The 26,032-nt window shown below is 41.1% G+C and overlaps 1 protein-coding gene across 2 annotated transcripts in view; it reads left to right on the top strand.

Annotated features, from left to right (window-relative positions):
* erbb3a (erb-b2 receptor tyrosine kinase 3a) overlaps positions 1-25,785 on the top strand; it is a 137,737-nt gene extending 111,952 nt beyond the window's left edge. For both annotated transcript variants that reach the window (XM_072249569.1, XM_072249570.1), the window contains exons 20-29: positions 851-949; positions 1,965-2,150; positions 2,332-2,487; positions 4,186-4,261; positions 9,415-9,561; positions 13,622-13,719; positions 14,893-15,054; positions 15,909-15,971; positions 20,910-21,195; positions 22,179-25,785. In XM_072249569.1, coding sequence (XP_072105670.1) covers positions 851-949; positions 1,965-2,150; positions 2,332-2,487; positions 4,186-4,261; positions 9,415-9,561; positions 13,622-13,719; positions 14,893-15,054; positions 15,909-15,971; positions 20,910-21,195; positions 22,179-22,471 — 1,566 coding nt within the window. In that variant the 3' untranslated portion in view covers positions 22,472-25,785. The remainder of the gene's footprint in view (positions 1-850; positions 950-1,964; positions 2,151-2,331; positions 2,488-4,185; positions 4,262-9,414; positions 9,562-13,621; positions 13,720-14,892; positions 15,055-15,908; positions 15,972-20,909; positions 21,196-22,178) is intronic.
* Positions 25,786-26,032: the final 247 nt, after the last annotated feature.

Below are 26,032 nucleotides of genomic sequence, written 5' to 3'. Positions count from 1 at the left end.
AAAACTCACCATTAATGGAGAAAATAATTCTTCAGGGATGGCACACTCTACTAGTATCTTATTGTTAAACAGACCCAGTCAAATGATCAAACGGGAACTGATTCTGAGATTGATTGTGGTGCACTGAACTGGAATTTATAAAAAGAAAGACTTGTGGCACCTTTCAGAATGTCCTGAAGTACATAAGCATTTTTTAAAGTGGAGTCACCATTGTAAAGTAGAGTATGTGGCAGCCATTTTTGTGTACAGTATGCTCCTTACAAACTGTGATGTGAAAATGACCAGATCATCAGTTTTAATGATATCAGTTAAGGAATAAATATTGGCCAAGATATTGAGGAAAAGTCCGACAAACAAAAGTACTATATAGGATCTTTTGTATCCACTTGGGAGACCCTCAGTTTAATGTTTTATGTGAGAGAGGGTGCAGAACTCCCTTGGTATTGCACTGGAATGCCAAAATGCTTTATTGCGCCCAAGATACTGGAGTGGGTCTTAAAGCCGTTACCTACTGAGTTAGAGGAGTGAGTGCTACCCACTGAACCTCAGCTGGCACACACTAATGCAGTGCAATCTCTTCACAAAACGTGATCCTAGTTTGAATAACTTTTAAGTACGGCACCATAGAATAAAATACTGTCAGCAGATAGTGGTGCTAGAATAAAACCAGGTATTCATTTACTAATTTAAATATGTTGCTATTTATTGGGAAGAATTTATGATACACGAGAAAGAGCTTTGGTGAGATGAAGATCGAGATAATGCTGAGACACCAGTTAGTGCTGAGCTGAGCCAGATCCAGGGTTGATGTGGGTCCATTCCTGATTATCTATGAGATTTCTGCTTCCAGGGTTTCTGGATTCCTGAGGGTGAGTCCGTAAAGATTCCAGTGGCCATCAAGGTCTTGCAGGAAGGACATTGCTCTGAGACCTCAAGGACTGTGAACGAGGTAGGCCAGCTTTTTTTTTTAATCATTCAAAGAAACTCTTTATTTATTGTGCATTTGTAATTGTCCCTGGACTGGGAGGGGAAGTTAAAAGTCAATCACATTGGCCAAGATAAACTCTCCACCTCTTCTTTGAAGAAGGACCTTTTGTATCAACAAGTTGGCAGATGGAGCATCAGCTTAATTTTCATTTGGAGTCACAGAGAGGCCCAGGCTAGGTAAGAATAGCAGATTTTATTTCCCTGAGAGACTTTGGTGAACCAGATAGGTTTAGACCAGCTTCCCCACCCCACCCCAAAAAAAACATATTTATTTAATTATTTGAATTAAAAGTCTCCAACTGCCATGGTGGAGTTTTACCTTGTATCTCTAAACTGGTAGTTTTGCAACTCTGAATGCTAATCTGGTAGTTTCACCGTTACGCTATTATAGTCCAATGTATAAAATTCCAATTGCTCTATGTGAAAATTCACATACAATTTCAACTAACTCTCCTCAGATTCCACATCCATGATGTACTTCTCCTGACCAATGAGCAGCCATGTTCATTCACATGCATTTTTCTTGATCTTCTATTGATGTTACAATTAGCAGTGCCTCAGTCTTCTCTGTGCATTTTTTTCTGGGATTAGTGACGATCAGAGAAATTAGTTGATTTACAGCAAAGTTGATGTTGAGGCAGTGTGAGACTGTGTAGAGTTCCAGTTAGGCGTGGTTGGGGGTGAGCTGGTAAAGTGTATCATTAGGGGAAAGTTCCCTTTGTGGCAGGTAAGTGAATGGGTCCAATGGGCAAGAAGGGGTTTGGCTCTCCCTGTCATGAGAGGGCGAGGATAATCTGTGATTCTTAATGGTTGACTGAATTTGGCTCTTATTCCTTGCCTTTTGAGTGGAGATCTGTGGAGGTGAACAACTACTGGGGAAAATAGCTCACCAGTTATATCTCTACAACTTGCCACAGAAGAAGCCTACTATAGGTTTATGCTGTACTTGGTAATTAATGGTATGGTTTTACTTGTAGGATATGTTGATGGTGGGCAGCCTGGATCACCATCATGTACTGCGGCTCCTTGGAATCTGTCCTGGAGCACCACTCCAGATAGTCACACAGTTCCTGCCACTTGGCTCTCTCCTTGCGTACCTCCACAAAAACAAGGAGACCATCCAGTCTCAAATGCTTCTCAACTGGTCTGTTCAGATCGCCAAGGTAAGTGAGACCTCACACTTTATCTCTTTGCTTGGCAAAAAACAAGTATTATGCATAGCCTTGGTGAAGGTAAGTTGCTGATAAGCCCTTGGTGGAGAACATTTCTCTCAATGGACTATTGGGTGAGTGATTACAGTTACAGAGTATGATTTAGTTAAACACATTAATATTATTATCACAGGGTATGAGATACCTGGAGGAGAAGAAGATGATTCATCGGAACCTGGCTGCCAGAAACGTACTGGTGAAATCCTCCAGCCATGTTCAAATTACAGACTTTGGTATCACCAACCTCTTGGCACTGGATGAAAAGAAGTATTTCTTCGATGAAGTTAAGGTTCGTCATTTTTCATCTTGGTTAAGTAATCTACTACGGAGAAAATATTAACTTCATTCTTCCACAAATGCTGGTTTCAATACATCAGGGAAACCTAAGTTAATTTATTAGTGATATTCGAAAAGGTTCCTGCTCCCAAATAGCGCCCATTTCAAAAGCAAGCAGTTTTTCAGAAGGGAAATTACTTTAAAAATAAAATAATCATATTCACTGGATGGGAATATTTTTCTTCAGGGCAAGCTTCACAAGTACAAAAGGAAAGGAGCAGGAGGAAGCTTGTCAGCCAATTGAGCCTGCTCTGATTTTCAATAAGATCGTGGCTAATCCTCTGTCTCAACTGCACAGTTGTTATTCTTTCAGCAAAGACTATTTGTTTTTGTTCAAGCACCTACAGCACTTCTCCATAGATGTATGAGCCATCTTGTACAACTGGTTTTGCGCAAATATTAGTCATGAGTGAAGAGCAGATTGTTCACCAACAATTGGACAGTAAAGATCTCATATATTAATTAAACACAGAGCAGGAACTCCCCCAGTGTTCAACGTACCAACCGGTGGGCCATTTATCTCGTCAGCATCTGTAGCATTTTGCAGTGCGCAAATTGGTAGCTACATTTAGCTATAGAGTAGAAGTAACTACTTAGACAGTTCTGAGTGAAGAGATAGTGTGTTGTATAATTGCAAGGCTCACTTTTTATCTGGAAGTGCCTTATTTTTCCTTTGCTCATTACTTATGCATCCGGAGTTTTGCTCTGCTTTTCTCTGTTATGTGTGTAGAAGCCATGTGAAAGGAGCAGTATCTCTTCATGAGTCTGTTTCAATAATCTGGGAACCTCAAATTTACAAATTGTAAATTGGGAAAGAATATTTCATACAATCTAGGCATGCCAACATTTCTGCGCAAAATGAACTTTGCAAATTTAAATTTGCACTCCTATTAAACATAGTGAAGTCTGGCTTGCACAAGAACAAATTTTACATTGCTGAAACTGGCTCCTGACTCAAGCAGGCGTAAGTCGGGACACGTGTTCTGCCGTGAAATTAGAAATTAAAGGGACGGGGAAAGCAATTGCATCGATTTGAGCTGAACCTCAGAGGCGCAAAATTCAAGGTCAGCGCATCGCTGAACCAAATCTGCATCTCTTCCTAAATCATCAGAATTGTGTCACTCCTTTCTTTGGGCATGGTGAATCAGGAGATGAATTAGCTGAGCAAGCTAGAGCACATGATAACCACCAAAAACAGATGCAGCAACCTCTGATAAACCGATCCAAGATCTGAAATGTTTCCATATCATTTGAGCGATTCAATGCTTGCAAGGATCAGAAGTTTGGTATATATTCTTTAAGGATTGTTTTTTTTAATGAAACATATTTATGTGCAACATCACCATATTACAAAAAACACAAGGCCACGTGCCTCCTACTGGGCTTGTAAATTGGTCTTGTGTGTAATGTTTTTTTTTGAAGTTCCCATTCATAGAAACTTCATGTGATTCAAGGCTCCCTGGATTTTCTGCCTGGTCATTTTACTGAACCGAAAACCACTGTGAACTGTGAATTAGAAAATGGCTGAGCTGCTGCGTGGTGCAGGTGCCTAAAGCCATAAAGACAAACATCAGTGTCCATTGTTATAAAAATTGGCCCACCCTGTTGTTGCTTTGTTGTTGAGTGTCTGTCTGTCTGTTGCCTGCTGTAGATGCCCATTAAATGGATGGCACTAGAGAGCATCCACTTTAGAAGATACACCCATCAAAGTGATGTGTGGAGTTATGGTGAGTCATATACTTACAGAAGCATTTTGTTTTATTCTTAAAGGTGCAGTGCTGCATTTTTGAATTCTTAAACAAAACTGATGCAAAAATAACCTAATTTCTGCAGTGAGGCAAGAATCTGGTGGAGAACGGGTGGAGATGATGAAAAGGGAGTATAGACTTCAGTAAAAGCCCCAAATAATTTATTTGAGTTTCCCAAGGGAGCAGAGATACTATGGCAGAATGCAGCTTACTTCAACTTCAGTGGGGCCTTTGTCAAAGTGTCCTAAGACAAAAGACTTGCCATCACACTCTGGTTGGTCGATTTGAGCCAAAGGATCTATGCAAAGGCAAGCATAAAGTATGTAAGGGTTGGGTGAGAGGGTTCCATGTTAAGACAACCTTTTGTCTTTTTCATACATGATCTGAGACAGCATGTTGGTCACTTTAGCTCAATTAGGAGATGATAGCAAAATAGCAGGGTAGTTAAGTAGATAGAAGAAACAGGCACAACCCCCAGGAAACATTGTTTTGGCAGGCCTGATGTTCTTCAACAAGTTCAAGTTTAATTGTTATTCAATCATACATGAATACCCATGAAAACAGCCAAACAAAATTGTTCCTCTGGTGCCAAGGTGCAAAACACAGTACTAACAGTGATACACAGCACAAGGCACATATAGCACATATAAGGTAGCAGTAAAATAGAGTCACACAGAAAGAAATAGTCCAAGTCCCCGAATCCATGAATATTGCAGCAGTCTGCAGTGGAATACAATACAACTTGTCTTTTGCCAAGCAAATATTGGAGGGCAGCATCAACTTCTCTGGATGGCCTCAAACAGGCAACACCACGGCCCAAGGCCTAATCCTTACTATGACCAATGCCACACAGCTCCCCCGTCATCCGCACAATGCACAGAGCACAAACAAGGCAGCAGTAAAGCACAGTCACACAAAAGAAGAACACAGTCCAAGTCCCTGAGTTCGTTGACACTGCAACGGTTTGCTGCTGAACACAACATAGCTTGTCCTCTGCCGAGTGAACACTGGGGGCATTTCTGACACCCTCGGCACCAACTCCAACATCCCCCTACTGGACGGCTGCAAACAGGTGACACCTCAGCTTGAGGCCAAGTCCTCGCTACAACTGAGGCCCCGCAGTTCCTCCGCTGTCCTCACCTGCTGTTCGCTGATAAACCAGGTAACCGGACTTGCAGCATTCCACATCCAATGTCCAACAGGGTCTTGCGATCACAAGAAAAGCATAACTTAGAGTAAACTTTCGCAATACAAAATAATCAAAGGCATTACAAGAAAAATGGGAAAATATTGACACAGATGGATCAGGCAAGGGACTTGTAAATCATTATGATAGAGAATGGGTCATAAGATTATTCGGCCATTGCGCAAGGTAGTGATCAAGCTGCACCATGTACAGTATATTATGGAATCTCACTTAGGATGGATGGATGCGACTTGGAGGTGGTGAGTAAAGGAGTTACTATGATATCTAGAAGACCAGAGATACTTTTTTCATTAAGATCATTGTGATTGAATCTCTCTACCAACTTGTCTAAGACGTTCATACAAATTGAAATTGAAAGCCTATTGACATCCAGTTTGAGGCAGTTTAGCAATCTGTAGATCTTGGAAATGTTACTGGATACCAGCTGTAGATGGTTCATGCACCCACCTCTGGCTACCTTGGGAATCATTCCACCTTTGTGACTGTCACTGAGATCTTCCAATGGTTAGTTCCTGAGCATCTGTACTTGGGGAAGACACAGAATGAAGTTCTCCCACAGCAATAAGAACAACTGAAGCCCCAAGTAACTGGAACACATCTTTGCACTTCATGGGGGGAGGGGTCTGACATTACTGATTTGTACACAAATTACCACAAGTATATCTAGGATAAAATATGTGAGAGAAGATGAAGATATAGGCTGGAAATTGCTGTTGGCTTAAACCAAGCATTCATGATATCAGACCATTACTGAATAGAAATTTAGAAATGTTGGTGCCTATTTGTTATTTGCTGCTCAAAAGCTGTGTTTGGAAGTTATTCAACAGGGTATGTATTGTTTGGATTCTTGTGCACAATATTGTGCTCTTTGGAAATACAGTAGAAAATCTCCATGGTGCCGTAGAGCATTCAACGCGACCCTAATCATCACAATGCCTACTCTTAGAGACGTTAAGGCTATTCCTTTATTTTCACACCATCATTTGAATGGGAAAAAGGAAAGAGGTGGCTCTTGGGAGCAATCTGCATATTACCAGGTAACTTCTTGTGACCTGCACACCATTCCCTCGATTACACTATCAAACATCTCGTTATTTTCATTCTCCCAGTGAGAAACTGGTGTGAAATCTTGAGGATTTTATTGTCAGGATTTCCAAATTCCTTTCCTGAAGTAAATGGCACAGTGTTATCTTTTCCATTATTCCTCTGCAATTAAAGACATCAAATTTGCCCAGCAATGGTCCACTGGCACCAACCCCATCCTGCACTTCCATGCGTCCGAGGATAGATCTTAAAACAGTTCTGCAACAACTATATATTAAAGCTGATCGCAGGCACAAATATTTTTGTGTTACAATCAGAATCATTAATAAAATCACAGCACAACCCACTCCACCCTGGCGTTTGATGGACAAGTGTCAACAGCAACACATTTGTTTGCCTCTCCATACTGTAAAGAAAGCTTGCCAAACAGGTGAAGAGTGGGCTGGCTAAGCCATAGTGGGGTAGCAAGTGCAAGTTACAGTGTATTTGATACTAACTCATAATGCAGTGAGTAGAACTGGTGCTTCAGGCGCACATTTAAGATTGAGTCCGGAGTGTGCCATTTCTTAAGGCTGTAATCTGTACTGCAGCTGGACTAAAGCAAAACCAGCACTTTCAGCAGAGTCCTGCAATTTCCTCATAGGAAACCTATTCCCATCCTTTCCTAGCTTTTGCCAGGATTCCAAATGATAATAAATAAATATAAGCACCAATCTACTACTGTTAATTTATTTCATGTTTTATGTAGTTACAAAACCAAGGTTTATTTTATTTATTGGGTGATACAGCATTGAGTAGGCCCTTCCAGCAGCCACATCACCCCAGCAGCCCCCGACAAACCCAATTTAACCCTAACCTGATCATGGGACAACTTACAATCTACCTGGGACTGTGGAAGGTAACCAGAGGACCCGGAGAAACCCCAGGCGTGTCACAGGGAGGACATACCAAGACTCCTCACAGAATGGCGCCGGAATTGAACTCCGAACTCCAGGATGCCCCGAGTTGTGATAGCGTCACGCTAACCGCTACGCTACCGTGGCACCCATAGGCTGACACAAAGGTGCAACACTGTGAGAGTGCTGCACTCACACTTGAGCTGTCAAACCAAACTGCCACCTGCTTCTCAAATGGATACAAGATCCCTTTGGCTCTATTTTCAAGGGGCCGGGGGATTTCCTGGCTAGCACTGGCCCTCAGCTTCTGGAAAACAGAACAGCAGATTAGATCATTGTTGTATCGTAATTTGTAGGTGTTTGCCATGCGCAAATTGCATTAAATAATATTACAGTTATAGCAACACAAAATGTCTTAGTTGTCTGTTAAATGCTTTGGGATATCTTGAGGTGATGCAAAGCGCAATAGAAATGCAAGCCTCTCCTTTTGGTCAGTGTGAATGTAATTTCACACCACGCAGGTTTCAGGTGTACCAGAAATGACAAGTTCCTCAAGTAAATGTGCAAACTAATTGCATTGTTGCATGAACACGCTGTTGGGAAGCCAGGGATCTTGTCCTGTGAACTGAGAACTTTGTGCATGATTCTCTCAGGGTGGCTGTTATTGAGGTTGATTCATCCAATCTGCTTACGATCCCATGTTTGGAGGTGTTTATGGATTGGATGTGGCACTGGACTGAGACCTTACCTGGTACTTCTTCTGAGGTCTGTGCAGCTGTGTTTTCTGAAGATGTTGATAATAATGTAGGATGTTGCAAGGATTGGCTTGCTCAATATTCACTTACAACCATGACATTCAGTGCAATACACTGGTATGATGCTGCTATAGTTTGGTATCTCTGTGACTGTCACTCAGTGCAGTGTTGCAGGACATTAACATTATAATGCAAGGCACACATCTTTGTGTGCTGACTGCCATTCCTACAAAAACCCCCAACCTTGGACACAGGCGATGACATAAGCTGTTGGGGACCGCCTCCCATTGCTCCATTCTTTTGTATCAGTGGTGCATGAGGTATCAAGAATACACAGGACAGTAATTTAGGCACACTGACATGTGATGAGGATATGTGAAAAGTCATTGCGATGCTATCCTGTGTACGTTTCTTATGCAATCCCAACTGTAAATACTGCACATCTCCTCAGCGTTTCCTTTCAGATAAAACCTATTTTGTCCTGCTTTTATTGTGGTTTGATCTTTTCCCCCCAGCTCATCGTGTCCAACTGTTTAGCACCTTCCAGCAATCAATGAGGAACGTCGTCCGCAGGTGTGCTTTCTTGTACTTGTGCTCATGAGATAGTACCGGTTGTGTAGATTATTGGTGTCTGCTGAAGCACATCCCTGGAACTCTGCCATCTTCTTGTTGGTCTGTTTTCACCTCTTCTGGGCCCAGGACTGCGGCCTGTACTGACACCATTTCCCATGTCTACAACGTCAAGATAGAAGGGTAAAGGGGGAGAGGAATGGCCATGAATCCCATTCAGGGTTTCCCCCCTTGAGTCTTTCTAATTGGGCTTCTTTGTGCTCAATCAGTAAAATTGGTTATTCTTCATCTGTAGCCTTCAATTACCTAGAACGAATGCTGAATTTCAGCTACCCAGGCCTCTCCAGCACAAATAAGTGGCTTCTAAAAGCAGTTCACAGCCTGTTACGAAGTTTATTGCTTCTTTGCAAAACGGCTGATTCATTCTGCCTGTACCAAAGTAAATCTTTTCATATACCACCCAGGAGTCTCCTGAGTGAAGACGCTTCCTTTGAAATGCTCAGAAGCCCAAGAAATTCTCAATTGAACCTGCAATTGTGCCAACAGCAATTTTAAGCTTATATGTTCAGCTTTGTGCACATTGCCGTGGAAGTGACTTTAAACTCCTTTGTCCGTGGCTATAGGAATTAACTGATTTGAAATATTGTGTGCTCTTCGCAGGTGTCACCATATGGGAGCTGATGACGTTTGGCAGTAAACCATATGAGGACATCGCTGTTCGTGAGATCCCCGGTCTGTTGGAGAAAGGCGAACGCTTACCACAGCCTCATATCTGCACCATTGATGTTTACATGGTGATGGTGAAATGTAAGTATATGACTAAAAGCAAGCATTTTACCTGATGGATTTTGGAAGGATTAAGGAATTGCTTGATATACTTTATACTTTATTGTCGCCAAACAATTGGTACTAGAACGTACAATCATCACAGCGATATTTGATTCTGCGCTTCACACTCCCTGGATTACAAATATTAAATATTAAAAATAGTTAAAATTAGTAAATATTAAACATTTAAATTATAAATCATAAATAGAAAATAGAAAAATGGAAAGTAAGGTAGTGCAAAAAAACCAAGAGGCAGGTCCGGCTATTTGGAGGGTATGGCCCAGATTCAGGTCAGGATCCGTTCAGCAGTCTTATCACAGTTGGAAAGAAGCTGTTCCCAATCTGGCCGTATGAGTCTTCAAGTTCCTGAGCCTTCTCCCGGAGGGAAGAGGGACGAAAAGTGTGTTGGCTGGGTGGGTCGTGTCCTTGATTATCCTGGCAGCACTGCTCTGACAGCGTGCGGTGTAAAGTGAGTCTACGGACGGAAGATTGGTTTGTGTGATGTGCTGGGCTGTGTTCACGATCTTCTGCAGCTTCTTTTGGTCTTGGACAGAACAACTTCCATACCAGGTTGTGATGCACCCTAGAAGAATGCGTTCTACGGTGCATCTATAAAAATTAGTGAGGGTTTTAGGGGACAGGCCAAATTTCTTTAGTTTTCTCAGGAAGTAAAGGCACTGGTGGGCCTTCTTGGCAGTGGACTCTGCTTGGTTGGACCAAGTCGGGTCACTTGTGATATTGACCCCGAGGAACTTAAAGCTTTTGACCTGTTCCACTTGCGTACCACCGATGTAAATTGGGTCGTACGGTCCACTACTCCTTCTGAAGTCAACAACCAATTCTTTTGTCTTGCTGATGTTTCCAGACATTAGAGAGGATGTATGGTTTGAGAGGCTGGAACTAGAGGTGGGTGGATGTGGACTAGTGGTTACAGCTTGACCTTCTGAGGATGATTAAGAAACACTTCTACTGTACATGCAGAATAAAGTTGGTTTGGACCTCTCTTCCATAAATAAAAATTGATATTAGCTCAGATGTTAACTAACAAAGATGTTATTGATTTATTGAGATACAGCACAGAATAAGCCATTCCAGTCTTTTGAGCCACACCTCCCAGCAACCCCCAATTTACTTCTAGCCCAATCACTGGACAATTTACAACGATCAATTAATTTATTAACCAGTACGCCTTTGGACTGTGGGAGGAAACTGGAGCACCTGGAGGAAACCCACGTGGTCATGGGAAGAACGTACAACTCCTTACAGGCAGCAGTGGGAATTGAACTCCAGTCTCCTGTACTGTAAAACCTTAGTGCGAGCCGCTATGCTACCATGCCACCCTAATGAGTTATGAAGCAAGGTTACATGGCAAATTTGATCTTATTGAGCGGAAAAGCAACCCGAAAGTGGTGAATGAACTCCTCTTTTTCCTCCGTCCCTAACTTTGTCAGCACAGATTCCAAGATTTTCTGTCAATTCAGTGGGTCAGACAACTGGATGAAGAGCAGAGTGGTATTTCGGCAGTTCTGTAACCATTGATTCCTGATTGTTACCAACACTGCTCTGACATTGTTTCACAATAAAAGTTGTTTCAGGGTAAAAGGAAACCCAGGGGCAGATCACTTTATGGAAAATAAAGTTTTCCATAAAAGAGCTGTTTTCATCATTTCTGGTTTTGTTTATCAAAGGAAATTGCCAACCTTCTGCATTTAGTTTAAATCTTCATATCCCACTGTTGTCTGGACAGGATGCCAGGAAAGTGATCCCCAGTCTCACCAGGGTTAACATGAGAGATGATGCCGAAATACTCAGCAATCATTCAAATTCATGTGAACACATTTAATGTACACTATCACTCCCCAGAAAATTAATTAAGCGGCGGCTCAATGGAAGACATTTCCTGTTAAACCCCCCCGCCCCCATCTCCCATATCCTGATTCCAAGATGCAGTGAAATGAAGGACGTTGAAACAGACAGAGAAGAAAGTTCAAAGTAAATTTATCATCGAAGTGTGTACGTGTCACTCTATACTACCCTGAGATTTATTTTCTTGTGGGCATTCACACTAGAACAAAGAAATACAATAGAATCAATGGCAGGACTTTCATATGAAGAAAGACTGGATGGACTAGGCTTGTAATCTCTGGAATTTAGAAGATTGAGGGGGGATCTTATTGAAACATATAAAATTCTAAAGGGATTGGACAGGCTAGATGCAGGAAGATTGTTCCCGATGTTGGGGAAGTCCAGAACGAGGGGTCACAGTTTGAGGATAAAGGGGAAGCCTTTTAGGACCGAGATGAGGAAAAACTTCTTCACACAGAGAGTGATGAATCTGTGGAATTCTCTGCCACAGGAAACAGTTGAGACCAGTTCATTGGCTATATTTAAGAGGGAGTTAGATATGGCCCTTGTGGCTAAAGGGATCAGGGGGTATGGAGGGAAGGCAGGTACAGGGTTCTGAGTTGGATGATCAGCCATGATCGTACTGAATGGCGGTGCAGGCTCGAAGGGCCGAATGGCCTACTCCTGCACCTATTTTCTATGTTTTCTATGTTTCTATGAAAAAATCAGTGTGCAAAAGAAGATAACCTGTACAAATACAATAATAATAATAAGTAATGCTAAGAACGTGAGTTGTGGAGGCCTTGAAAGTGAGTCTGTAGGTTATAGATTTTGTTCGGCATTGAGGTGGGTGAAGTTATCCAAGCTGGTTCAGGAGCGTGATGGTTGAAGGGGAATAAATGCTCCTGAACCTGGTTTGTGGGACCTGAGGCTCCTATGTAAACAAGATCCAGTGTGGAAAACTAGCTAGTGCCAGTTACAAGCAATGTGTTCAATCAGTACTGTAGGAATAGTATCAATAGACACATTCTTAAAATAGAACTAGGGTACGGAATATCATATTGGAACAATATTGGTGTATACAGAGTCAACAATATATTGTAGATTGCGAAATGTCACTTTAAGGTGCACAGGATATGTTGCAACTTGCAATGTACAGCCTCTTTAACAGCATCAGTTCTTGGCTTCTATAAAGTCTGTAATTAGTTAGAATAAAATATCCCAAAGAACTTCATCAAAAAAAATCTCACATTGAGTTACAAAAGGAGATAAACAAGCACATGACCAAAAGCATGGTCAAACAGATTGTTTTGAAAGAGAAAGAGAAATAGACGTTTAGGGAGGGAATTCCAGAATTTAGAGTGCTGTGGGCTGAAAGATTGAAATGATTGAAGTACTTGACTTATTATCAGTGAACGTTAAATAAATGATTATTTCACTCATCAGCATTGACATTCACACTCAAACATCAGCAACAAAGTCCAAACGTGAAAGCATATGGACCAGATTATGACATGCTTCAGTAAGATTTGTTGCAATCCGTGCCAGCTGTAGTATCCGGCTTCACTCACCTCCGTGGCTGTGGACTCGCGTTCAGGGACTCTGCAGTTCATGTTCAGTGTGTTATTTGTTTGCTTTTTTATTGTTTGCACAATTTGTTCTTTTTTTCATGTTTGACAGTCTTTGTTGTGTGGGTTTTTTAAATGAGCTTCTTTGTTTAGTGGCTGCCTGTAGGAAGTCAAATCTCAAGGCCGTGTACCGTATACATACTTTGATAATAAATGTACTTTGAATAGAGGGCAAAAAGATTTACTGCAATAACATGTATTCAACATGCATAAAGGTCTTTAAAAAGGTTACATTGTCCAAAGAATTGAATGTTGGCAGGATTTTATAATTTGGATACATCACGGCTCATCCATCTTCATGTGAATGTCCTTAACAGAAGACATGATGTGGATTTCAAAAGGTCTTGAGTAAAACTCCATGGCCATGTGTCTTTTCCCTCTCCCCTTAGATGCTTGTACTTCAAACCTTCAGGCTTTTGACAAAATGTTGATAAAGACTGCTGACTTCCTGAATTAATCACAAGTGGAAATCTGATTCCCATGCCCCATTCCCTTTCTTCTGCCCTTTTCACTAATATATAATTGCAGTGCAACACAATGTCACTGTCTTCATTTTTCTAAAATAGGCTGGATGATTGACGAAGACAGTCGTCCTACATTTAAAGAACTTGGTGCAGAATTTTCTCGAATGGCCCGGGATCCAGATAGGTATTTGGTTCTTGAGGTATGTTCCTGCAATGCCTCTTGAAGATGCTGAAATTTATTTGTGAACAGTCTGATATAAAAATGTTAAATTTGAGGAGCTCAAAAATAGAATTAGTTCATAGAATTACATTGAATGCAGAGCATGGGGGCAAGCCCTTTGATCCAATGGGACTGTTTCTATTCCACTGGAGCCTTTCCTCCTCTAACAACTGTCAGCATTGTCTTCTAATCTCATTTCACTATTAATCTATCTGCAATACTGAGCAAAAGTCTTAGGCATATAAATACAGCTTGGGTGCCTAAGACTTTTGCACAGTACTGTATTTGTCAATGTGGTGTGGAAAGTGGGTTTGTAAATCTGGCGGGAACAAAGGATATTGGGAATGGTGAGGGTGGAGCGCTGTGTGAGGGGTGTGGGACAGGTGGCAGAGAAGAAGTGTCTGGGGCAGGGGGATGGTCTAGCTGCAGACACACCCAAACAATTGGTTTATTGATCATCACAGAATGTCTCTCTGGTGCTTCCCGCTCTCTCCCCTCTCCATTTCCCAACCATGATTCCCCTTTTCCCTGTCCCCTTCCCACTCTCAGTCCACAACAGAGACCCATATCAGAATCAGGTTTATCATCACTTATGTATGTCATGAAATTTGTTTTTTTTTGCAGCAGCAGTACAGTGCAATATCTTACTACAGTACACTACAAAATTTTTAGGCTCCAGAGCGATTTACCTGTATATGTGCCCAGGATTTTTGCACAGTATGCCATTTGCCTCAACGGCACTCTATGGTAGCAAGGTCTACACTCTCACCATTCTCTACTCTAAGTTACAGCACTGGTTTATGTTGATGTGTCACTGACTCCTTAGATTTACCCATGTTAAATTGTAAAAATATTGCTTTAAGTTGTACACATAGTCAAGGTTTTTCGACTGTCCTACAGATAGAACAATGCTCAAATAGTGATCAGATGCAACTTAATGGATAAGTCATTTCCTGCCTTTTATAAAAATGGCATTAATTAAACCTAGAAGTATCATAGATTATTTGTTTCTTCGATATTTTGATTTTGACAACTAAGATGGAATATTATTAAACGTACTTATATTTTGATAATTTAACTGCATCACTACCTATTTAATTATATCTCAATAACGTGCCAGCTGTATCCATAACTTTTCTGTATCTTTCTTCAGCGTGATGAGAGGGCCAATAATACATATGTTAGTGACCAAAGGGCCCTGCATGAATATGATGAGGACCTCGTGGATTATAATGAGCTGGAAGAGGATGTGATAGGAGCCACACTGGATAACCCACCATCTGGTGGTGTAAGACTGAGGACTGAATCGACCAGGGTATGAAATGGCAAAAATAAATGTGCCAAGAACAGATTATTTGGGGAGAGGGTAGTTAGTTCCCTTCCATCTCTCCTAAATATTGATTGCATAAGGAAGTTCCAAACTGTCAGCTTTGTTTTTTTTAAAAATTCATATGATGTGGAGACATCATTGATAAGACCGAGCTTTTATTGCCTATTCTTAATTTCCCTTGAATTGACCAGCTACCTAGAGAGTACAGAATTGTAAGTGGATTTCTCCGAGCATATTTCGAGAAGCAGCAGAATCCCTTATGGTTTGGTGGGGTAAATGATCAGCTTGTGAGAGATCACAAGGACCCTAAATTTGACATCCCAGTTCGAGGATGATCTTAACTGGGATCATAGTAATGGCTCAGCACTCCTAGGCAGGGGAGAAAAAGAAATCAGCCAGGATTCAGACTGTGGTAATATCTGACCACCCCTGTGTGTGAATATGGAGTGACATTAGGTTCAGCTGTTTGTGCCCCTTGCTCTTTGGTCAAGTTGCACGCAAACAACGTGAAGAACAGGTCATTTAAATAAGGACCTCATCCATACCATCAAATGAGGAATGGAGAGGCAGGGGAAGAGACTACGTGTAAATGTTTTGTTTGTTATTCTAAAGCTCAGCTGTCTGTGATCCTGGTCCATTAAACACACCTTGGGTTGGTTATGTACAAACCCCTTACACAGAAATCCAAAATAACTTTCTTTACAATTTTCCCTACACTAAATAACAGATAGATTTAAAGGTACTAAGCATTTGTCTACTACTATCTCAAATGGGTTGTGGACTGACTGGACAATTCTTATTAAGTACCCTTACAAATATAATTTTTGTTTCTTTTGCAGAGCAACAGTTTACCTACTGGATATATGCCAATGAATGGGATTGGTCCAGATGGCTCTCGGCAGGTAAGTACAAGTTAAGATCTATTTGGAGGTCCTACCGAAGTGCAAAACCTCACACTTGTCTGCATTAAATTCCGTCTGCCATTTTTCAGCCCAGTTTTCCAGCTGATGCAGATCCCTCTGCAAGCCATGACAGCCTTCCTCACTGTCCACTGCACCCCCAATCTCGGTATCATCTGCAAATCTGCTGATCCAGTTAACCACGTTATCATCCATGTCCTTGATACAGATGACAAACCACACCAGACCAGCACTGATCCCTGCAGCACTTCACTAGTCACAGGCCTCCAGTCAGAGAGGCAACCATCTACTACCATTCTCTGCCTTCTCTCACAAAGTCAATATCTAATCCAATTTACTACCTCTCCTTGAATGCCAAGCAACTGAACATTTTTGACCAACCTCCCATGCAGGACCTTATCAAATGTCTTGCTAAAGTCCATGTAGACAACATCCACTGCCTTGCCTTCATCCACTTTCCTGGTAACTTCCTCATAAAACTCTATAGGATTGGTTAGACATGACCTACCACACACGAAGTCATGCTGACTATCCTTAATCAGTCCATATCTATCCAAATACTTATATTTTACACATGAGGCTGCTTAACAAACTATCAGCCCATGGTATTACAGGAAAGATTCTAGCATGGATAAAGCAGTGGCTGATTGGCAGGAGGCAAAGAGTGGGAATAAAGGGAGCCTTTTCTGGTTGGCTGCCAGTGACTAGTGGTGTTCCACAGAGGTCTGTGTTGGAACCAGTTCTTTTTACGTGAAATGTCAATGATTGGGATGATGGAATTGATGGCTTTGTTGCAAAGTTTACAGATGATATTAAGATAGGTGGAGGGGCAGGTGGTTTTTGAGGAATTAGAGAGGCTACAGAAGGACTTAAACAGGTTAGGAGAATGGGCAAAGAAATGGCAGATGGAATACAGTGTCAGGAAGTCTATGGTCATGCGCCTTGGTAGAAGAAATGAAAGGGTTGAATGTTTTCCAAATGGAGAGAAAATATAAAAAACTGAGATGCAAAGGGACTTGGGAGTCCTTGTGCAGGATTCCCTGAAGGTTCATTTGCAGGTTGAGTCTGTGGTGAGGAAGGCAAATGCAATGTTAGCATTCATTTCAAGAGGACTAGAATATAAAAACAAGGACTTAATGTTGAGACTTTCTGAAGCACTGGTGAGGCCTCACAGAGTATTGTGAGCAGGTTTGGACCCTTTATCTGAGAAAGGATGTGCTGAAACTGGAGAGGATCCAAAGGAGGTTCACAAAAATGATTCCAGGATTGAATGGCTTGTCATATGAAGAGTGTTGATGGCTCTGGGCCTGTATTCACTAGAATTCAGAAGAATGATGGGTGACCTCATTGAAACCTATCAAATGGTGAAAGGCCTTGATAGAGTGGATGTTGAGAGGATGTTTCCTGTGGTGGGAGTGTCTAAGACCAGAGGACACATACTCAGAATAGAGGGGCGTTTTCTTAGAGCAGAAATGAGGAGGTATTTCTTTAGCCAGAGAGTGGTGAACCTGTGGAATTCTTTGCCACAGGCAGCTGTGGAGGCCAAGTCTTTATGGCAGAGGTTGATAGATTCTTGATTGTTCAGGGCATGAAGGGAGATGGGGAGAAGGCAGGAGACTGAGAGGAAAATTGGATCAGCCATGATGAAATGGTGGAGCAGACTCAATGGCCTAATTCTGCTTCTACATCTTATGGTCTTACATATCCGGTCTCTTAGAATACCTTCTAATAAGTTTCCTACAACTGATGCCAGACTCACTGGCCTACAATTTCCTGGTTTCTGTTTAGGGCCTTTTTTAAACTGCAGAACATTAGCTATCCTCCAATACTCCGGTACCTCCCCTGTTGCTAAGGATGATTTAAATATCTTTGCTAGGGCCCTGGCAATTTCTGTACTTGCCTCCTGTAGGGTATAAGGGAACACCTTGTCATGCCCTGGGGATTTATCGACTCTGATTAGCCTCAGGATAGCAAACACCTCCTCCTTTGTAATCTGTACAGGGTGCATGATGTTGATGCTGTTTTGCTTCATCTATAGACTCTGTGTCTGTCTCCTGAGTAAATACAGATGCAAAAAAATTACTTAAGATCTCCCCAGCTGTTTTGGCTCCACACATGGATTACCATTCTGATCTTCCAGAGGACTAATTTTGTCCCTTGCTCTTAACATATCAGTAGAATCCCTTGGGATTCTCCTTCACCTTGTCCACTGGACCAAATTCATGCCTCTTTTCAGCCTTCCTGATTTCTTTCTTAAGTGTTCTCTTGCATTTTTTATCCTCCATAAGCACCTCATTTGATTCTACTTGCCTATACCTGCTATGCACCTCCTTTTTCATCTCTTAACCAGGGCCTCAATATCTCTTGAAAACGAAGGTTCCCTACGTTTATTCTGACAGGCACATACAAGCATTGTACTCTCAAAATTTCATTTTTGAAGGCCTCCCACCTACCAAGTACACTGTTGCCAGAAAACAGCCCGTCCCAATACACACTTGACAGATCCTTTCTGGTACCATCAAAATTGGCCTTTCTCCAATTTGGAATCTCAATTCACGGACCAGATCTACCTTTTAGTATATTTACTTTGAAACTAATGGCACCGTGGTCACTAGATGCAAAGCGTACCCCTACACAAACTTCTGTCACCTGCCCTGAATCCTTCCCTAATATCAGGCCCAGTTTCACACGCTCTCTCGTTGGGACTAATTGTATCCATCTCTACGGCTTCCTCTGGGAGCTTGTTCCATACACTCACCAATCTGTGTGAGAATGTTGCTCCTCATATCCCTTTCAAATCTTATTCCCTGTTACTTACCTATGCCCTCTAGTTTTAGATTCACCTACCCTGGGGGAAAAATACTGTGACCATTCACCTTATGATTTTATAAACTTCTGTAAGGTTACTTGTACATTGCGTTTGATAGGATTGCTTTTATATTTATATGTATTGTTTTTCTTAATACTACATCAGATTTGGAGTAACAATCATTTTGTTCTCCTTTACACTCATATACTGAAAACTGACAAACAATCTTGACTCTTAACGTGACTTGATAAGGTCCCTCCTTAGCCTCCTGGGCTCCAGGGGAAGAAGTCCCAGCTACCCAGTTTCTCCTTACAGAACTTGTGAAACGTTTCTGTACCCTTTCCAGCTTAATGACATCCTTTCTAGATCCAGGCAACAGAACTGCATACAGTGCAAGTGCAGTCCCGCCAATGTGTTATACAGCTCCAACATGACATCCCAATGCCCTGACTAATGAAGGCAAGCATGTTGAATATCTTCTTCATCATCCTGTCTATCTATGACTCAACTTTCAGGGAATTATGTATCTGTACTCATTGGTCACTCACTTCTACAACACTTTCAAGGGCCCGATGATTTACTGTGTAAGTCTTGCCCTAGCTTAAGTGACCAAAATGTAACACCTTACACTTGTTTGAGTTAAATTCCATTTGCCAATGCTTTGCCCAATTCCCAAGTAGATCTAGATCCTGTTGTAAACTTATATAACCCTGTTCATTGTCCACTACCCCATCCATTTTGGTGTCTGCAATCTTACTAAACATGTTTAAAAACATTGTCATCTAAATTATTAATATAGATGACAAACAACAGCACCAATTCCTGTGGCAAACCACTCATCACAGATTTCCAATCTGAAAAACAGCTCTCCACTTTCACCCTCTGCCTCCTGTCACCGAGCCAATTCTGTATCCAAATTGGCTGTCACCCTGGATTCTATGTGATCTAACTTTCCAGACCAGCCTACCATCTGGAACCTTGTCAGAAGCCCAGATGGTAGGGGTCTGTACCCCATGTGGACCACATCTACTACCTTGGCCCTGTCAGTCCTCTTGGTTGCCACTTCAAAAAATCAAATCTGTGAGACATAATTTCCCACACAAAAAGCTAAGCTGATTATCCGAATCAGTCCTTGCCCTTCCACATGCTGGAAAATCCTGTTCCTCAGAATTCCTTCCAGTAACTTTCTTATATATGTAACTCACTGGCCTGTAGTTCCCTGCCTTATCCTTGCAGCCTTTCTTGAATGAAGGCACAACATTAGCTGCCTCCAGTGTTCAATTGACTTATACTCTGATCTAGCACAAAATCAGGCCACTAATCCAAAATTAGGATGTTGAATTGACTGAACATGGTACTCATTTCTTGTGAGCAAGCTCATTTTATTGGGTATATGATGCCTTTCTTTCCCATATAGGCAGCTATGATGCACTGCACACTAAACGAAGATGCTATCCTGAAAGGTCTCAGCAGCAAGTAAAAAAATAAAAAAAGGGAACAATAGAGTTTAATTGTAGTGATTCATGCTCAAGCAGCGCATCAGGAATTTGGTTATTGTAGACAGTCCGCATGATCAGTTAGCTGTCCACTTTTTCTTCTGCCTCAGTCAGAGAATTCATTGAGTTGGAATTGGGGGCTCCACCCAGATACTCCAAATACTCTTCATGAGTCAATTTCGCAATGGGGACACAGAAGTGGATCTCGAATGTGGAACTTTAGTGCCAATTGTAACCACCTGGATCTAAGTAAGCTACAATAGTGGAAGTGCTTGAACTGATTGTCTGATGGTTCAAGGAGAACTGTATAGAAGAAAGAAAAGAGAGAAAGAAGAGTGTGAGAGAATATTACTTTGGCGAGAAAGAGAATACATGGTTATATACTACATTTTTTTAATAGCATGAGACCAATGTTAATCTGAACAGATCTCAGCCAGTGCCCTCCACTAGAATTGAGGATCTGAGGGAGATACAAAGAAACCCAATAAACATGAAAAACATGACTGTGTGCTCATCGAGTACTTAGTTTTGATAAATTCCTTTATACTATGTAAGAGGAACATGTGCTTTACTATGTACTGTGTCTTATAACAAAGTGTCCTTTTCATCTATAAGACTGGAATGAAGAATGGAGACCTGGGATCAAAGCGCTCACTGAGGATGCGGAATGAATCCACCACTCGGACTATCTCGGAGTCATCAGAGGGTCGAGGGACAGCGTCTTCGCTTGATCTGTACGAAGAGATTTCTTTGAATGGAACGCTGCAGCTCCGTGGCCACCGCTCTCGAGACAGCAGTGCACGTTTCTCCAATGGCACCAACATGATGATCTCCCCATCTGATGAAGCAGAGGTGGATATTAACGGATATGTAATGCCAGAACAAAAAAACTCTACAGCTGGTAAGGAACAAATTCACTTTGAGCTCTCTGCTCAGATTCTGATTACAAAAGTAAAAATGAAATGCAGTTGTACAGGTTCTTGAAAATATTAAACTTCTCATAAATCTAACAAACTTACCCAAATAAATTCAGTATGATTTGTGCATTTTTATGTTTGAATTCAACCCCAGTATATAATCTATGCTAACAATCTCTTCCAGTACTTCAGTAGTGACTGAGTGTTCTTTGGAAAAACGTCTTGAGCCTCAGAAATTAAACCAAAGCTTTGTCTGCTTATTCTTAGGGGTGCCAAAGATCCCATAGCATTATTAGAAGAGCAAGGCTTAAATTTAGTATCTTGACCAACAGTACCAGGAACAGGTTAACTACCTAATTTTCTAATTGTGGGATCGTGCCATGCAAATTGGCCGTTGTATTTGCCTAGATAATAACAGTCACTTTGGGTTGAAGGAATTCCTTGGCTGCAATGTACCTCCAAAATAGGAAAAAGTATTATACAAGCATAAACTTGATCCATCGTTCAATTATATTTCACACACTCTTTTTGTCACTAAATATGCTGCATGGAGTCATTCTGGAGCATTGTAGCCCCATCTAATGGTTGAAGTGGTAAATGCAATCATGTCCGATCTCACAGGGCACCAAAGACTAGGCAAGTCCCAGTTTCATAAGACCATAAGATATAGCAGCTGAATTAGGCCATTCAGGCCATTGAGTCTTGTCTGTTGTGAGTTATTTGTTTTGTCCCAGACTTAGTAATGACCAGATAAAAGTGTGTGTATGTGAGAGAGAGACAGCAAGATACAGATGATGGAACAATACACAATGATGCTTGGTTGTACTGCCTCTCTATTAGGACTGCCTGAGTCAAGAATTAGACTCCTATACAAGTAGGACTTAAAGCTAAGAAGCAAAGAAAGCAAAAATCTCACACCATCTTGTTATTTTCTAGTTATTTACAAGTGTTTATGCTTTGCTTGCAGAAAACCTGAAACCTGCTAGTGATGTAGGTCCTGCAAACACTAAAGCCAGTGATGTGAACGCTACACAGCTACCTGAGAATCAGAAAGGATCGGACTCGAAACCAAGCGATCACCAGGAATATGAGTACATGAACAAACGAGCCTACCTCAATGGCTGTGTGAACGTTGTGCAGAACCCAGAATACCTGGATGACAGTAGTGTGTTTGTTACTGAGGGTGACATTCATGCTTTTGATAACCCAGACTACTGGCACAACAGTCTGCCAGCAAAGTCAGAAGTAAAAAGGACATAGAGCATCAACTTCACGGTTCAGTCTAGATAACTGGCAACTCAATAACAAGCAAAGAGTTGATTTCTGAACTTTGGAAGGGTTGGGGTGTGGCGAGGATGGGTGACTAGATTTCAAAATCAGAAGACTGACAATCGAACTGGAGAGATTGATGTCTTTATGTGCATCATTCAACTTGTGTCAGTCGTGATAAATACATATTGTAGAAACACACATGAATGAAGTACTCTCATCTCCTGCCCTTAATGCCCAATACAAAAGAGGGAGGGGAAGTTTTAATTTCTTACCTATTCAACAGAACCTGTTTTGCGTTGTTCCTTCAAAGCAGAATACAAGAAGAATCTAGATATCTCAATTGGAAGCAATCCCTGACCTCGATAATAGTCATCTGTGATGCTGCACCCTGCAGCACATGTAGTTTTAGTATGGACATGCAAGATATTTGGGAAATGAGGCAGACTAGGCAAAACAGCAAACTTGGAGTGCAAAAACCATTGTCTTTATGGACTACATCTTTGGAATATTGATCCCGATAGTGTATTGTTCTATAGCTGAAGAATTGCCGCTGGTCACTGCATTAATGAACAAGGAAAAGGACCGTCAGCAATTTAGACAGAGTTCTTAAGTGCGAAGAATGAAGTATAATTTTATGTCTCCTTCACAAGATTTGCTCTTGTACAAAACACTTGAAGATGGACTGGCCTGAGTAGGGAATGATAACAAGTTGTTTTTTAAGGCAGCTAAAAGATTATGGTAAGAGGTTAATGTCTGGAACTTGGGCATCAATATTCTTATTTCTGTAATTGTCTTCTGATGTTTTAAAGTATTCTCATCTGAAATATAATTTTTTGTTATCTTTGATTATCACTATCCGCAGAGGAGAGTTAGAAAAATTTGGCTGAGGCACTACCATATGTGGGGTGGGGGAGAGAGAAATATCAGGAGGTTGTTCAGGGACAGAGAGGGATATAATCCATGCCAAAAACTATGAATAGGGATGGGATAGAAAGAAGGATCTTCTCAACAACCTCCAGCAGTTTGCTCAACCACCAGTCAGGATAGTTTCTGACTAAAATAGACTTGGCCTTTTCATTTGCCATAAAAAGCTGGAAGGAGGAGCGTTTTTGCAGGAAAGTTTCAAACAAACATTAGAATAAAATACTCTAAAAGTGAAGAATGCTAGAAGAGAAGCAAGATCTGGGACCATAGAATCTAGAAGAAATGGTTCTTTTGCAAGATTTGCTAAGATTTATGGTGCTTTTAGTAATGATGAACCAAACATTAGCCTAACTGACCACAAAATAAATGCACGGGTTACTCAGACACCATTCTATGGTACATCAAGAGTGGGCAGAAGTTCAAATCCGCATCTTCAGTTGCTTACCTTGATCTCTAAAAATGTCAATAGACTTTTGTAATTCTATTGTTCTTTTTGAAGTTCACGTTGGAAAAACTGGATGTGCTCCTTTTATTTGAGCACCGTCTAACTCTATATATAAGCCACCATGGTATTGTATTGCACAGTAGCTTCACTACCTCTATTTCCCCATCTCATCAGCAAACAAAACATCCTTTTGCAATGATAACGCAACAAAATGCCGTGAGAGAACTTCTTTGTTTTTATCTGTATATAAATGTCGAGCCGGGATACTTGAACATAATAATGTGTGATCAATGCTTTGACTAATAACTCTGATGGGTGCAAAAAATCACATGGCATTGATCTGAGGACCTATTGTTGGTATTTCATGAATTGAGTTCTATACTGTATTTTGTTTTCTTGCTTTTCTCAAATGAAGCAGCAATGATGAACTTATGAGCCAAATAATGTCAGATTCCTTTTGGTGTTACTTGATGTAGATTCCCTGAAAAATTCAGTGATCAAATTTAGTATATACCTGTTGGTTTGATATAATTTTTATATGTATTTACATTTATCCCTTTTTGTTCATGCTTTGGGATATGGTTTCCTCTGGTATATACACTAATGTTTATGTGTAAAAGGGGTAATTAATTATGGAATTCTACAGTTTATGCTCTTCTTGTCTTGTACCTTGCATACTTTTACCAGCACAGTTGGATGTCGGGAAAGACAGGTGTCAGGAAGGGGTTGTCCTCCGACGGAATAAGTACTGATAAGCACTGTGTCCTCCTTCACTTGCTAGGTGTCCTTGCTGAGATCAGCTAACTCAGATTTAGCTCTTGTGGTCTGCATGACTTAGTGTTTTTACAAAATATGCCTTCATCCAGCAAAGAAACCCCGTTGTTAACCATTTCTCCTCCAATCCTTTCCCAAAAGTGCTTACTATTGGTTGAGGGATCAAGGGCCAGGTTAACAGGAGCCTGAATCCCTCAGCAACCCATTCATATCTCTACTTTTCTGTGTGAGGACAGATATATGGAGTAATGGGGAGTTGGGGGCTTATATGCAAGTCAAGTTATGTGGCCTAGAAATTCTTTGCACAATGCAACATGCTTGTACACCATACTGCATCAAAGAGTGCAACACCCCAAACTGCAAGACTGATTCACCAAAGCAGGTCTTAAATGGAAGGTTGAGGCATTCTTCAGCTTTAAGGCCGACCTTACCTAGCTGCAGCTGGAGAGTCTTAAAGTATCAACCTTCCTCCAGGCTGGTGCCTTTTCTTTGATAATGATTGCTACCTTCCCACCTTGCCCTTGCTGCTAAAGGCCTTGGAGCCTGTCCTCAGCCCAGCATCTCTCTGATCATCAATCAGTGCACTGATATTTCGTACTCTCACATAAAGAAAAATTAATAAAGGGCAACTGGGTCTGTACCCCAAGACGGGCTGGGCCTTCCGAGCAGAAGAAAATTAGAGAAGGGAAACTAACTTCTTTTTGAAAAGAATGCATTTACTTTGTTGCTGCTTGAGTACTGTAACAAGTTTCAGAGGGGTGTTTCATGTAAAATTGACCCCATGATTACTTCAAACCAATCAACTGTCTCATAGTACTCAAATTCTAATACCTACAGGACTGACATACTTTCATTTTTCTGACACTACAGTGCTTAATATATTATGTTGACTGGAATGAAGAAAACAGTGGTAAAGTTAAACTTTTAATTTTTTATTTTTTAAAGATTTATCAGAATTAATGTGATTCTGTTTTACGAAGTATGAGCTTATGACCGAAGACTTGCTGAGTATTAAAAACAGAAATGATTGTTGTGTAAAATAGGGGAGATGCTATTAGATATCGCTTAATGTATAGTTTCTTAATTGCTGTTGTGTAATTAATGCTGTTTTTATGGAATCTTGGGGATTTTGTTGGAAGCTGTACATTGTGTAAAATTAAAATAAATATTTGTATAAAAATGCATTCACCTTGAGATTGGCAGCTCTTAAAGCTTTGATCAAACGGGAAGTATTTACTTTTGCTCATCTTCTCTTGACTCTGCAGAGTAGGAGTGCTTTGAAAGGTGGAAGCATAATCACTGCACTGATTAAGCCAGTGCTTTCCCTTTGCCTCATTTTGCAAGGTTCCCCTTTACCTCATTATGCCTTTGCAGTTGAAAAGGTATATTCATTATTAAAGTACATA

Source organism: Mobula birostris, chromosome X (assembly GCF_030028105.1).
Source record: "Mobula birostris isolate sMobBir1 chromosome X, sMobBir1.hap1, whole genome shotgun sequence".
In the NCBI taxonomy this organism is placed as follows: Eukaryota; Metazoa; Chordata; class Chondrichthyes; order Myliobatiformes; family Myliobatidae; genus Mobula; species Mobula birostris.
Note: the sequence above shows the minus strand (reverse complement) of the source record. Positions and strands in the feature narration are given on the sequence as shown.